General features: G+C 49.0%; 1 protein-coding gene across 6 annotated transcripts in view; it reads right to left on the bottom strand.

Annotated features, from left to right (window-relative positions):
* Nucleotides 1-14172, bottom strand: part of ADAP2 (ArfGAP with dual PH domains 2) — a 34279-nt gene that overhangs the window by 6697 nt on the left and 13410 nt on the right. For 4 of the 6 annotated variants that reach the window (XM_078437493.1, XM_078437492.2, XM_060646712.3 and 1 more), the window contains exons 6-9: nt 9667-9813; nt 4792-4875; nt 1491-1553; nt 104-181 (exon numbers count right to left, since the gene is read on the bottom strand). In XM_078437493.1, the coding sequence (XP_078293619.1) occupies nt 104-181; nt 1491-1553; nt 4792-4875; nt 9667-9813 (372 nt within the window). The remainder of the gene's footprint in view (nt 1-103; nt 182-1490; nt 1554-4791; nt 4876-9666; nt 9814-14172) is intronic. The other 2 variants (XM_060646715.3, XM_060646714.3) reach the window with 2 other exon arrangements.

The raw sequence follows: 14172 nt of genomic DNA, 5'->3' as shown, positions 1-14172 counted from the left end.
GCTAGGCTTCTCCAGCCCTGTAGCTTCCCCCACGGTCCCCAGCTAGTACTGACCCCTCCTCTGCTTGGGGGTGCATTGGAGAGGGGCCGGCAGTGGCTCTTACCAGTGGGTTCTTGTAATAGAGCAGCCTCCGCTCCTGGGGATCCAGGGCAAACCACCTTTTCTTGAAAGGTTCTCTCTGCTGCAAAAGAGGGAACCTCATACCAGGGTCAGCCGAGTGGGGGGAGCAAAGAGGTCAGAGAGCCGGCCTGGGCTACACCTCGGGAGCTGGCCAGTCCCCTCCCCCTCAGACACCCCAGGGCTCCTCCCTGAAGGCTCTGCCCACCCTCTCACCCCCTGCCAGCTGCACCCCGTGACTCTGGGTGCTGCTGTGGGTAGGAAGAGGCGCCCTCCTCCTTCTCAGGTTGTGGACAAGAAGTCTCAGAAAAAGGAAGCTGGGGAAATCAGAAGTAGTCACTGCTCAGCAATGCTGAAAGCGCTGGCCTTGGCGGAATTGCAACCGAGGTCAGGGGAAAGAAAGCCCCCGGCAAGAATCACCGCGGACTGGCTGTGCCATTGGCTGGTGAAGGCAGAAAACACAATGTGCAACCCTTCCAGTCCTTGTTAAGCTGCCCAGGGGCTTTCTTTCACACTGATTGCCTAACCCCTTCCACCGCAGTCTTGACAACCATCTGGTCAACATAGTACACCTTTAAAAAATCAAAAAGCATTGAGTTGCTGCTGCTTTGGGAGTTTGTTTTGTCTTGTTTTGTTTTGTTTTGTTTTAGGGGGGCTCCCTCTGCTTTCCCTTCTCCTCCTCCCTTCCCCCCTTCCTCCCCTTCCAACCACCAGGACCCTCACCAGCCAGACTCCTGGCTTGGAGCCTCACCCTTCTCAGCACCCAGGCGGGGGCTTAGATACCCTCACCACAGGCCTCCAAGGGAGGTCCAGGAGCGGCCAGGCTTCCCTTCCTTCACAGATGAGTGCAGATGAGCAACACTGGGGGTTGGGGCAGGTTCAGTGAAAGAATAGAGGCTGAGTTGGAGGGAGGGTGTGTGTGCTGGGGAGGGGTGTGTCCCTGTGTGTGCAGAGGTGTGTTTTCTCAGACCAATCACAAGCCCCTGTCTCACTTGGACGGTCCCGGTAGGTCCCCACCACCAAGCACACAAGGGTTCTGGCAAGTGCAAAAGCTGTCCCCCAAAGAGTCCCTTTTCAGCTCTGCTCTCCCAGGAGTCGGCTCAATTAGATGGAGCCAAGGAGAAAGAAGCCGCCGGTGATGCTGATAAAGGAGGGGATGCCCACGGGTCGGGAGATGCACCAGCATGATGCTGGACCACATACCAGCTCACCAGTCTCCACTTGGTCTTTGGCCCCAAGAACTCACAAACACTGGGTTACTTCCCTTCCTCTTCCCACCCCCCTAGGTCCCCACTTTCCTACTTCCCAAATCCTGCCCTACTGCCTACTGGAACCAGGGCCCTGTGAGTCCCACAGAGAGTGGTGAAATGTACCTTTGGGCCCGTCTTTTCCATGAAGCCTTGTTTGAGGTAGTTCCTGGTGATGAGGGGCACGAGCTGGGGGAAGAGAGACATACACTGAACCCCTGACTCACATGCCAGGGGCTCAAGGCTCCCCAACAAAGGGGAAGTTTGGAATGGGGAAGGATGTGTGCTGGTGGTTCACGGGGCTATATTTGGAACGTGGGATGGGTGCAATATTAACATTTCACCAGAGGCAGACGACAGCATCTCTGTCATCAGATGTTTGCAGAGCTTACCGGCAGAGCCGAATCTTGGTTTAAGGACTTATCTAAGGATTCCTTCAGTATCCCCAAGAGGTAGACATTGGCGAGGCTCTGAGGAGACCCTCCTGGTGTCATCAGGGGGCATATTCTGAGGGTCTACTCTGTGTCAGGCTCTGGATGCCCTTCTCAACCACCGAGTGAGGTGTTTTTTTTTTTTTTAATTTTTTAAATGTTTTATTTATTTTGAGAGACAGAGTACGAGCAGGGGAGGGACAGAGAGAGACACACACACAGAAGCAGGCTCCAGGCTCTAAGCTGTCAGCCCAGAGCCCAACGCGGGGCTCGAACTCATGAACCGCGAGATCATGACCTGAGCCGAAGTTGGAGGCTTAACCGACTAAGCCACCCAGGCGCCCCGCGAGGTGGATATTTTTATCTTCGCTGGACATCTGAACACACCAGGCCCCAGAGACGTGGTTGGGGATTTTCCCTGAGTCAGGCTGCTGGTAGGACAGAAAGCCGGGATTCACACCTAGGGCTGCCAGACGCTAGACAGACACTCGTGGTTCTCCCGCCATTTCACCATGACACTGAGCATAAACATGCCAGAGCCCTCTGGCCAGGCCCCCGGCCAAGACCTGGTCCTTACTGGGGATTCTGACGCAGGCCCACAGGAGATGGTAGCAGAGTAGGCAAGCAGAGAAAGTTCTGGACTAGGAGCAGGGGGACCTGGGATCTAGCTGCAGTTCTGACCTTGACAAGGTGTATGACCTTGGTAAGACCTTATCCCTCTCTGGGCCCATGTCCCCTGAGTAATAAGGAGACTGGATTGTGTGATCTCCAGGAGCCCTTCTGGCTTGCCAACCTATGCTCAGAGAGGTTTCCAGGAATTAACGCTGGCCCCCTATACCCTAGGGGGTCAAACTGGCAAGCCTAGAGCTTCCAATGACAGCCCAGGCTTCCGAGGGCAGAGGGGGTTCTCCAGAGCTCCAGAGCCCAGGACGGGACAAAGGGGAAGTAAAGTCTGGGAAGTCTGAAAGGAAGAAAATTGTGAAGAAAATAAACTCCCCTTTCCCTAAAATACATTCTACAGGCCTTAGTTCCTTCATTTGGAAAAAAGAGTCCCAGGCTGCTTAATAGTCTGAACCTGAGCCAGGGCAAGGCTGGGCTAGGCCTAGGGAAACAACCAGAAGAAGGCAGATCACATGGATGGAGTGCTGCTTGCTGTACCTCAGAAGCCTTGGCTCACTCGATTCTCACAACAGCCCTGGAAAGTAGGCGCTGTCCCCATGGTGACAGAGGAGCAACCAGAGGCTCAGAGAGGTGAGGTGATGTGTCCCAGGTAACACATCAGCTTCTCTGACTTCAGAGGCCACACGTTTCTTAGTCTAGGACCACGTTCCACACTGGAACTCTCAGCTGTCTGACCTCTGCATCCCTAAGCTTGAGGCAGGTCCAGGCAGTTGTCCAGAACCTCACACATACCTGGGCACAGCAGGAGTTAAGGCAGCAGAGAGATGGGGGGGGGGGGGGGGGCGGCGGAGATCAACAGTGGGTGAGGGGAGGCAAGAGGACATTGAGGAGTTGGCCAAAGACCAATTTCCTCTGCAGGGGTCAGCAAAGTTGGAGAGTCAGCCCAATGACTCAGGCTGAGAGTCTGCACTTTGTCCTCCAAGATCTCCAGTCAGCAGGCAGCACCCACAACGCCTTCCTCGCAGAGCGTGCATTCACCCATGCTGGGTGCTGACTCTGCAGACCCGGAAGGTCTTGACCCTTGGCTGGAATCGCTCCCAGGGAGTTGTGATCTCGGTGCATCACCAAGCCTGGTGTGGACACCCATTTCCAAAACTTAGCTCCCTGAAAACCGTGGAATTAAGGAGAATCTAAGCTTTCAAGGAGGGTCTAACAGTTTGGAATAAGAAAATACCGGGTTGGGGGGGGGGCACCTGGGTGGCTAAATTGGTCGTGCATCCGACTCTTGATTTCGGCTCAGGTCATGATCTCATTATTTGTGAGTTCGAGTCCCACATCAGGCTCTGTGCTGACAGCGCAGAGCCTGCTTGGGATTTTCTCTCTCTCCCTCTCTCTCTTTGTCTCTCTCCGTCTCTCTCCATCTCTCTCTCTCTCTCTCAAAAAAAAAAAAAAAAGTTCCAGGATTAATATGGCATCTCCACCCCCATCACTTATAAAATCCTCTAAGAGCAGGGCCTAAAGCAGACACCAGCCCATAGCTTCCACCTCAGAGCTGGAAGGAACCCTGAAGATGACCCAGACCAACCACCGTCTTACAGATGTGGGAACTGATACTTGGAGAAGTGCCATAACCAGCAGCTGTCAAAGAGCGAGTTAGTGACAGGGCATCCTTGAGAACCCAAGCCTCCTGGCTCGAGGCAGCATCCTCTGCCCCACACACCTGAGAGATGCAGACAGATGCCCTACATGTCTGAGGACAACCAAAATGAAGTTCTCAGGGTCACCGTTACCTTGGCCACAGAAGGAAGACTGTTCCTGTCAGAACTGTAATGGAGAAGATCCCATCACCTTCTCGAGACCAGAACACAAAAGGGCAAAGGGAGGACACTCGAATGGGAAGAGCACCTTTGGGTATTCACTTGACCTTCTTGGGACCCAGTTTCTCACCAATAAAATGGGAATGATTACCCCATCTCACTGGCTGCTACAAGGGATTACTGGATACGAGGGAATACAAGATAAAAGGTGCCGAAAAGCACTTTGAAAGCAGCACATTAAGGATCATTTGCACATTTCAGTGGGAGGAGGGGTCAGAAAGAGATGCCCCAATCCCAAGCCCCTTGACACTAGGGACAGTGGCTATGCATCCCTAAGAGAGAGTCTCACCTGCATTTTGGAGGCTGCCTTGCCATGTGTGAGGCCATAACCCCCTGAAGAAAGGGTCTTTGGTTTCCCTCTGAGGTATCCACCCCCAAATCTCGAGGTCCTGTCCACAAACAAAGCTAGTCTAGCCTCTGAGTATTTTGGGGGTCAGCAGACAAGGAAAAGAGGTGGCAGGGAAGAGACTCAGAGGCTGGGGTCCACATTTAGCTCACCTCAGACTCTGGGAGCTCAGGAAAGGCCGTTTTTAGGTACTGCAGACGGGCTGCACGGAGGGCATTGAACCAGTCCACTATCTCCTGCGGAGAAAAATGAGGACATCAGCCTGTGAGATGGAGTGGGGGAGGGGGGCTGAGTCCGCTGGCAGGAAGCCGGCTGGGTCTTCAGGTTCAGCACATGCACACACCCCTCAGTTCTGCTCAGCGGCCAGTGTGCTGATCACAGAGCCCAGGCGCTCCCCGCCCCCCAGCAGGTGGGAACCCTCGGACTTGGAGACATCCAGAGCCTGGGGGAGGAGGAAGGTGAACTGCACTAGAGTTCAGCATTGGCTTAATATGCATAAGAATCACCTGAGGGTCTCTTTAAAGTGCAGATTTGGATCCAGTGGGTTTGGGGGGGAGGGGGGGTGGGGCCTGAGATCCTGCATTCCTAACAAGCTTTCTGGTGATGTGATGCTGGCCAGTGGGACGCAACTGGAGGAGCAAGTGTCCTCAGATGTCGAAGATCGGCTCCCAAGTGGGGGCAGGTGCACCTGGGGATTCTCCTCCGGTAGCAATGCTCATCACCTGGGGTGTAACTTGGGCCCAAGCCGGCTTGGACTTGTATCACACTGGGGGAATGCATCCTCAAGTGTGAGCCACCATCGTCGCTCACCTGGTGAACCACCTGTCTAGCAGGCTCTGCCTTGGCTTTGCTGCTTTGCAATGGGTCCCCCCCCCCCCCCACAACAGCCAGAGTGATTTTTTTTTTTTTTTCAGAGCAATTTTCTCATTGACAATGCAACCGTGTCTAGCTTAGAGCCCTCTCTGCCACCCTCAGGAGAAAAATCTAAGTATGACTACTTTGCCCTCTGAGCTCTCTCTATACAAAACCATTTGCAACCCTCCCAATCATGTTGTTCGTCCTCCTCGCACATTCTGCCCGGCCCACCCCTCCTCCCTCCCCCCACACAGAGCTTCTACTCATCCCCAAGTTTAGTTTAGTTGTTGTAATGGGTTTCTGCCCAGTCCAAGCCCTGCTTCTGTGAGAACCACCCCACCCATTCTCACCCACTCACCACTCACCCACAATTGCAGCCACATTTGCAGCTAAGAGCCTTCCCTTCTTGGCCACAGCAACTGGGCCAGGGCTGGGCCAATGTAGAGGCTAAATTGGGCTTACCAGGTTCCTTCTCCCAAGAATTTGGAATGGGGGAGCCGAAAGATTGTTCAAATAGCTGCAGTGCTACACCTTGATGTAATATGGTGATTGAGAAATTCATTTGACTATGGTTTCCCAGGAATGCAACATAATTACCATTTCTCTCTTGCCAGCCAAGCACACTGGCCTAGTATTCCAGCGTTCAGAGCTCTCTTGGCCTGGGAATTAATAAACTTCTCAGCTCCCAGACACCAAAGGAATGGAGCCATTCCAGAAAAGACTCACCCAGACCTTCACTTTGGTCACTAACTGGAGACCATGGGGCCAAATCCAACCTGCATACGTGTTTGGTTCCTGAAGTTATGTTTGTTTCAATCCTCTATACAGGTTTTCCTGCTTTATAGCCTTCTAGCCATCTTCACTTTTTTTTTTTTAAGTTTATTTGTTTATTTTGAGACAAAGAGTGAGTGTGCGAGCAGGGGAGGGGCCGCGAGAGAGGGAGAGAGAGAGAGAATCCCAAGCAGGCTCCATGCTGTCAGCACAGAGCCTGACAAGGGGCTCCATCTCACAAACCATGAGATCACGACCTGAGCTGAAATCAAGACTTGGATGCTTAATGGACTGAGCCACCCAGGTGCCCCATCCACTTCACTTTTCAACTACCTACCTGGCTCCTGCAGGCATGAGTTTGCAGCTTCTATTTATGCCTCTCTAACAGAGAGGCTGGGCCACTGAAGGGAAGAGAACGGCCAGACCCAAGCTGTCAGATGCTCTACCACTGGGCAAATGGGAGGGGCCAGAAACTGTAAGTATCAGAGACCTTGGGCACCTCAGCAAAAGCCCTCGTATAGTGATTGGCACAGAGGGGTGGCCCCTGGCATCCATTGTGGACGTAGGGCAACAGCAGAGAGCCCACCATGGACCAAGAACCAGGGCTCTCCTCCACGTCTCCCAGTCCCAAGATTCTGGTAAAACCAAGGGAGGAAGTCAAGAAAGGGGGTTGATATTAGATTTCTTGCCACTTTGGGGAATGGGGGTCCTTGAATTTAAATGTTTATTATTTATTTTTATTTTTGAGCGAGAGAGAGTGCAAGCAGGGAAGGGGTAGAGGCCAAGGGGGAGACAGAGGATCAGAGGCCAGCCCCATGCTGTCAGCACAGAGCCCAGTGAGGCGCTGGAACTCATGAACTGGGAGATCATGACCTGAGCTAAAGTAGGACACTCGGGGTGCCTGGGTGGCTTGGTCGGTTAAGCGTCTGACTTGGGCTCAGGTCATGATCTCACGGCCCGTGAGTTCGAGCCCCGCATCAGGCTCTGTGCTGACCGCTCAGAGCCTGCGGCCTGTTTCAGATTCTGTGTCTCCCTCTCTCTCTGCCCCTCCCCTGTTCATGCTCTGTCTCTCTCTGTCTCAAAAATAAATTTAAAAAGTTAATAAAAAAAAATAAAAAAAAAATAAGTACTATGTTTACTTGCACCTCAGGTGTCATAGAACAATGTGCTCCTGTTAAGAGGGCTCACTGCTCTCTCTGGCTCTCTCTCTCTCTCTTTCACACACATACCACAGTTCCTGACTCTAATCTCTCAGGAGGCCCAGCCAGATTTGTTGCCCTTAAAATAAACACCCTTGTATATTTCCCATTCATGCTCCCTTTAAGCTGATTTGAGTGTCCTCTTTTTCAACATATTCACATAATTTTTAAATAGAAACTCTTTCCTCTGGAATGCCTTTTGACTGCCCCGCCCCCAAGACTAGGCCACTTATGTGCTTCCTGTGTGACCGCAGCATGACTGACAGCCCATCAACACGGTATCAGCAGGTGCCTCTTTCCTCATCTGACTCCCTCCCCAGACTGAGATCCTTGAGGCCTGCCCACGGCTCTGCCCTGTTCACTACCACACTCTCTAAACCTACAGCAGTGCTTTGTATACTGCAAAGACCCAATAAGCATTCAAGGAAAGAGTGAATTCATGAATGAATAAGTGACAGAGATGTGAAATTGCCCGTAAGATTCTTAACCTTTTACAACTGTTACCATCATGTGCCAATAAATCATTAGCAGCGGTTAATGTTTGAAATGCATTTCACCGTACTGAAATGCTTTCACATTCATGGTTCACGGTCACTCAACCCTCAAAACCCCTCGGGGAGGCGGGTGTTCTGATCTATAAACGCAGATGGAGGAGGGGAAGGGATGTGCCCCAGTAACACAGCCCAGAGCGGAGGACCCAGGGCTCCAGTTTCTGATTCCGAACCCCCGTTCCTCAGACTACGCCACTGGGAACTCTGCCCAAAGCGTGAAGACAGCGTCCCAGTGCTAGTGCCGCTTGGGAAGATCTAGCCCCTGGGTCAGGTTTCTGGCTCCTGCTGCCAAGGAGTCTCCTTCCAGCAGGGCCACGTAGAGTGGTAAAATGGACTGCGGGACCCAAGAACCATAGTCTGGGTTAATGTGCCCATGCCTCAGGGACATAGGGTTAAAACATTTCCAGGATTGTTTTGAGGATTAAGAAATGATGTATTGCACGGGGTGCCTGGGTGGCTCAGTCGGTTGGGCGTCCGACTTCAGCTCAGGTCATGATCTCAGGGTTCGTGAGTTCGAGCCCCACGTCGGGCTCTGTGCTGACAGCTCAGAGAGCCTGGAGTCTGCTTCAGATTCTGTGTCTCTCTGTCCCTCCCCCACTCATGCTTGCTCGCTCTCTCTCTCTCTCTCTCCCTATCTCAAAAACAAATAAACATTTAAAAAATTTTAAAAAAGAAAGTAAAAAATGCTGTATTGTGGGGGTGCCTGCCTGGTTCAGGCAGTACAGCATGTGACTCTTGATCTCGGGGTTGTGAGTTCAAGCTTCACGTTGGGTGTGGAGGCTACTTAAGAAAAAAAAAAAAATGAAGACATAAATGATGTATAGTGATAACCGAGAACAGTGCCTGGCACAGAATTAACAGGTACTCACAAAATGTCAGACCTCACATTTACCCCCACCTCCACTTAGCACATGACTCCCAAGTCACATGACTCTGCTCATTGTGACCCGGCTTATCCTCTTGGACCTGTACTATTGACTTGCTCTTCTCTGATAGAAGCCGATTTTTTAAAAATGTTGATTTATCTTGAGAGAGAGAGGGAGAGAGAATCCCAGGGCAGGGGTGGATCCCACGAACTGTGAGATCATGACCTGAGCTGAAGTCAAGGCTCAGCCGCTTAACTGACTGAGCCACCTGGGCGCCCCTGCTTTCTTAAACTTTAATGTGTTTAAGGATCACCTAGAGAGCCTGTTAAAATGCAATTTCTAATTTAGTAGGTTCAGGTGGGCCTGAGACTCCGGTCTAACAAGCTCCCAGGTGATGCTAATGCTGTTAGTACAGGACCACAGGACCACCTGCTGAGAAGCAAGGCCTCTGCATTCACTGCCACCTGGTCTTCCATCCACTCCTGCTGTGTTCAGACTCCCTGCCTTATCTGGATTGGCCGTCCCTGGGCATAGTCCCTCCTACCAACTGGACTCCCCTGAATGGCTGTGTACTGTCCAGACACACCCACGGTACCTGTCGGGTGTCTCTCCCTAATCTTGCTCTGCCTTCCTCACACAGCCATCTCAGACCGGAAGGTGACAACAGACGAAGGCCAACTGGGGCAGCAAATCTCAAGAGCAGCTGAACAAGGGAGCTGCGGGGAGGGCCTGCAGAGTCCTGGGGTGCAGGCGGGAGGCTGGGGTAGCCACACGGCTCGGCTCACCTTCCCACTTTCGTGGTACACGAACAGGTTCCTGATGTGGCCCTCTCTCCTGTAGGTGATCTGCAGCCCGTGGGGGTTCCCTATCTTCTCTGTTTCAAAGGTGGCATTCAAGTCTCTGATGCTGATGACAGCTTTGGGGCCTTTACCCTGAAAGAGAGGAAGCAGGTGACATCTCACCACCTTCACCAAGGCCTTAATGCCAACAGATAACCAATCTGTAACTTTTCAGGGCTTCTAAATGTTCTTGCTCTAATATCAAGATGCACAGAGGTTCTACTGCTCCCTGCATTTAGGTCATCCCACCATTCCTACTCAATCAGATTGGCTTCGCCGAGCTGGAAAGGGGCTTAGACAGACCTGAACTTAGGACTTGTCAAACTTTTTAGCCACAGATTTTTTTCTGAAGCAGTTCCTCTATGGAAGCCAAACCAATAAAACAGATATACAGATGAAGGCAGGTGTGGGGGCCTTGGGGCACTCCCTCCCATGCTCCACTCTGTTGGCAGGGGTCTGGAACACAGGTTAAGCACTAACTGATACTAAGCAAGGAAAGGAAAAGAATACTTTCGTTCGTAACTGATGAGAGAGGAAAATGACACAGGGGCGCCTAGGGTGGCTCAGTCGGTTAAGCACCCGACTTCGGCTCAGCTCATGATCTGGCAGTTCATGACTTCAAGTCCCGCGTCAGACTCTGTGCTGACAGTGTGGAGCCTGGAGCCTGCTTCAGATTCTATGTCTCCCTTTCTCTCTGCCCCTCCCCTGCTTGCAATCTGTCTCTCTCGCGCATGAAAACAAACATTTAACAAAAGAAAAAAGAAAATGATACAAACCCTCTAGACCTGTGCCAGCCATTAACCACATGTGACTATTTAAATTAAGATTAAATAAAAATAAAACTTCAGTTCCTTATGCCTAGTCATTTCAAGTGCTCAAGTAGCCACGTGTGGCTAGCGGCTAGGGTATTGGACGGGGCAGACATAGGACATTTCCATCACTGAACAATGTTCTGTTGGATAATCTTCTCTAGAGGGAAATTTGGTCATATTTATTAAAAGGTTCAGTATTTTGCCTTGAGTCACAGCTTCACATCTAAGAATCTATCCCAAGGTAGTAATTGCATCACAATGCAAACATGTGTCTCAAAAGATGTTTGCTGCTGTGTTTTTTAGAATAGTAATAACGGTGGTGGCAGTAGAAGAAGAAGAAAACCTGTTATTTAAATATACATGAGGGATGGGGGGCCTGGGTGGCTCGGTCGGTTCAGCGTCCGACTTTGGCTCAGGTCATGATCTCCCAGTCTGTGGGTTCGAGCCCCGCGTCGGGCTCTGGGCTGATGGCTCAGAGCCTGGAGGCTGCTTCTGATTCTGTGTCTCCCCCTCTCTCTCCCCCTCCCATGCTCATGCTCTGTCTCTCTCTGCCTCTCAAAAATAAATAAATGTCAAAAGAATTTAAATATACATGAGGGATAATGGGTTAAATAAATAAATCATGGTACATTCATACAGTGAAATACCACCGAATTTTTATAGGATAATTTAGATCAATATTACTTATATGAAGAAACATCCATGATATCCATGGGTGAGAAACACCAAGTCCCAGAAAACAGGATGTATAGTAGGAACCTACTAATATAAGAAATTATACACACATACACACAAAAGTATATATACATTCCATATATATATATATGTATATATATATATATAAATTTGAACATGCATAAAAATACAGACATGTTTACACCAACAGTTTTTTTTTTTTTTTTTAACGTTTATTTATTTTTGAGACAGAGAGAGACAGAGCATGAATGGGGGAGGGTCAGAGAGAGAGGGAGACACAGAATCGGAAGCAGGCTCCAGGCTCTGGGCCATCATCAGCCCAGACCCCGACGCGGGGCTCGAACTCACGGACCGTGAGATCATGACCTGAGCTGAAGTCAGACGCTTAACCGACTGAGCCACCCAGGCGCCCCTACACCAACACTCTTAACAATGGTTTTCTTAAAAGACTATTGGAAGACTTTCCTTTTTTTTTTTTTTTAAAGCTTATTTATTTTGAGAGAGACAGAGACAGTATCAAATTGGGAAGGGGCAGAGAGAGAGGGTGAGAAAGAGAATCCCAAGCAGGCTCTGCACTGGCTAGCACAGAGCCTAATGTGGGGCTCGAACTAACAAAGCCGTGAGACCATGACCTGAGCCAAAACCAAGAGTCAGATGCTTAACCAACTGAGCCACCCAGGCGCCCCTGGAAGATTTTTTTTTTTTTTTTTAATATTTACTACTTGAAATACTAAAAACACAAAAAAGAGTATCTAATTTTGTGAATATTCTTCCCTTTTCTAAAAGAAATATGATATTATGAATAAAGGCAAAAATCCCTTTCACCACTATTCACTCTATCCCATTCTCCTGTATTCCCCCCAGGCAATCACTGTCATGAGCCTGATGTTTATTCTTCTAGCTCACTTTTTATTTTTATTTATTTTGTAATTTTTTAATGTTTATTTATTTTTGAGGGAGAGAGAGAGAGAGAGAGAGAGAGAGAGCAAGTGGGGGAGGGGCAGAGAGAGAGGGAGCCACAGAATCCAAAGCAGGCTCCAGGCTCTGAGCTGTCAGCACAAAGCCTGATGCAGGGCTTGAACTTATGCTGTGAGATCATGATGACCTGGGCTGAAGTCAGACTCAACTGACTGAGTCACCCAGGCGCCACTAGCTATGCTTTTTACACTTTTACACACATCTACATATCTGTGAACATTACATAGTATTGTTTTCTGTGGTTTTAAGGTACATAAATGGTATCATACTATATGTATCATTCTAGGTCTTGCTTTAGTCACTCAACATTATATTTTTGAGTTCTATTCATGTTGAGATATACCCACCTAGTTTGCTCTTGTGAATGACCACACCAAAAGTTACCAGTCTATTTTCCTGTTCACAGATATTATTTCTGATTTTTTGCAATCATTAGTGATGTTGCAGTCAGCTTGTGTCCCTGGCACACATATGTGAGAGTTTCTCTAGGTCGCAGTATATATTTAGGAACGGAACTGTAGATCACAAGTGCATACATCTTTGACCTACTGGAAACTGCCAAATTATCCTGCTCACCGGCTCTCCACAGTGGTTGTACCAATATTTACTTCAATATAGAATCCGGAATAATAGAAATGAATAACACACTCAATAACAGAGGAGTGCTCCTTTCCCTATATCCCCACCAACATTTGACTGGCAGATTTAAATTTTTTGCCAATATGATGGATATGAAATTGGATATCATTGTTAATTTTCATTTAATCAACTACACTGGGGTAGAATTTATAAATAATAAATGGCACTCATTTTAAGAATACAGCTTGATTTTTGACAAATGGATATACCCACATTAGCACCACCACAGTCAAATATAGAACATCATTATCACCCTAAGACTTCCCGCATCTCCCTTGGCAGTCAATTCCCACCCTACCTCAACCCCAGGCAATCACATACCCCTTTCTATCGACACAAAGTGATTTCACCTGTTCCACAACTTCTTATAATGAAATTATATAGTGCACACCCTTGCATAAGGTTTCTTTTGCTCAGAATAATTTATCTTAGATTCATCTACATTGTTGCATTTGTCCACAGTTTGTCTCTTCTTATTGCCCAGTGATATTCAGTCTATGGATATATTATAATTTGTTCATTCAGCTGTGGATGGACATTTGGGTTCGTTCCACGTTTTGGTGATTTTTTTAATGCATAAAGCATCTACGAATATTTGCGTACAAATATTTTTTACGGACGTATGTTTTTGTTCCTCTTCATTGAATACCTAGGAGTGGAATGGGTGGGTTATATGCTTATGTGTGTATCTACCTTCATTAAAAATTGCCAAATGGGGGCACCTGGGTGGCTCAGTCGGTTAAACATCCGACTTCGGTTCAGGTCATGATCTTGTGGTTTGTGGGTTCGAGCCCCGCGTCGGGCTCTGTGCTGACCGCTCAGAGCCTGGAGCCTGCTTCGGATTCTGTGTCTCCTTCTCTCTCTGTCCCTCCCCCACTTGTGCTCTGTCTGTCTCAAAAATAAATAAACCTTACCAAAAAAAACCCACAAAAAAACTGCCAAATGGTTTTCCCAAGTGGCTGTATCATTTCACAGTCCCACCAGGAGTGTATGGGAGTTCTGGTTCCTCCACATCCTTTCCAGGGCATGGGGTGGTCAGCCCTTTTAACGCCAGCCATTCTGGTGAGTGTGTAGTATATCTTATTATGGCTTTAACTTGCATTTCCCTGACTGCCAGAGAGATTGAGCATCTCTTATATTGATCATTTTGGCTTCCTTTTCTGTGAACTGCCAGTCTATTTTCTTTACCTATTTTTCCAATGGGTTCTCCTTTTCTTTTTGCTTTGTAGGTTTTTTATTATTATTATCATTTTTTAACGTTTATTTTTGAGAGAGAAAGAGAATGAGTGGGGGAGGGGCAGAGAGACAGGGAGCCACAGAATCTGAA

Source organism: Panthera onca, chromosome E1, assembly GCF_046562875.1.
Source record: "Panthera onca isolate mPanOnc1 chromosome E1, mPanOnc1 haplotype 2, whole genome shotgun sequence".
Taxonomy (NCBI): Eukaryota; Metazoa; Chordata; class Mammalia; order Carnivora; family Felidae; genus Panthera; species Panthera onca.
This window is presented reverse-complemented; position numbering and strand designations above follow the sequence as displayed.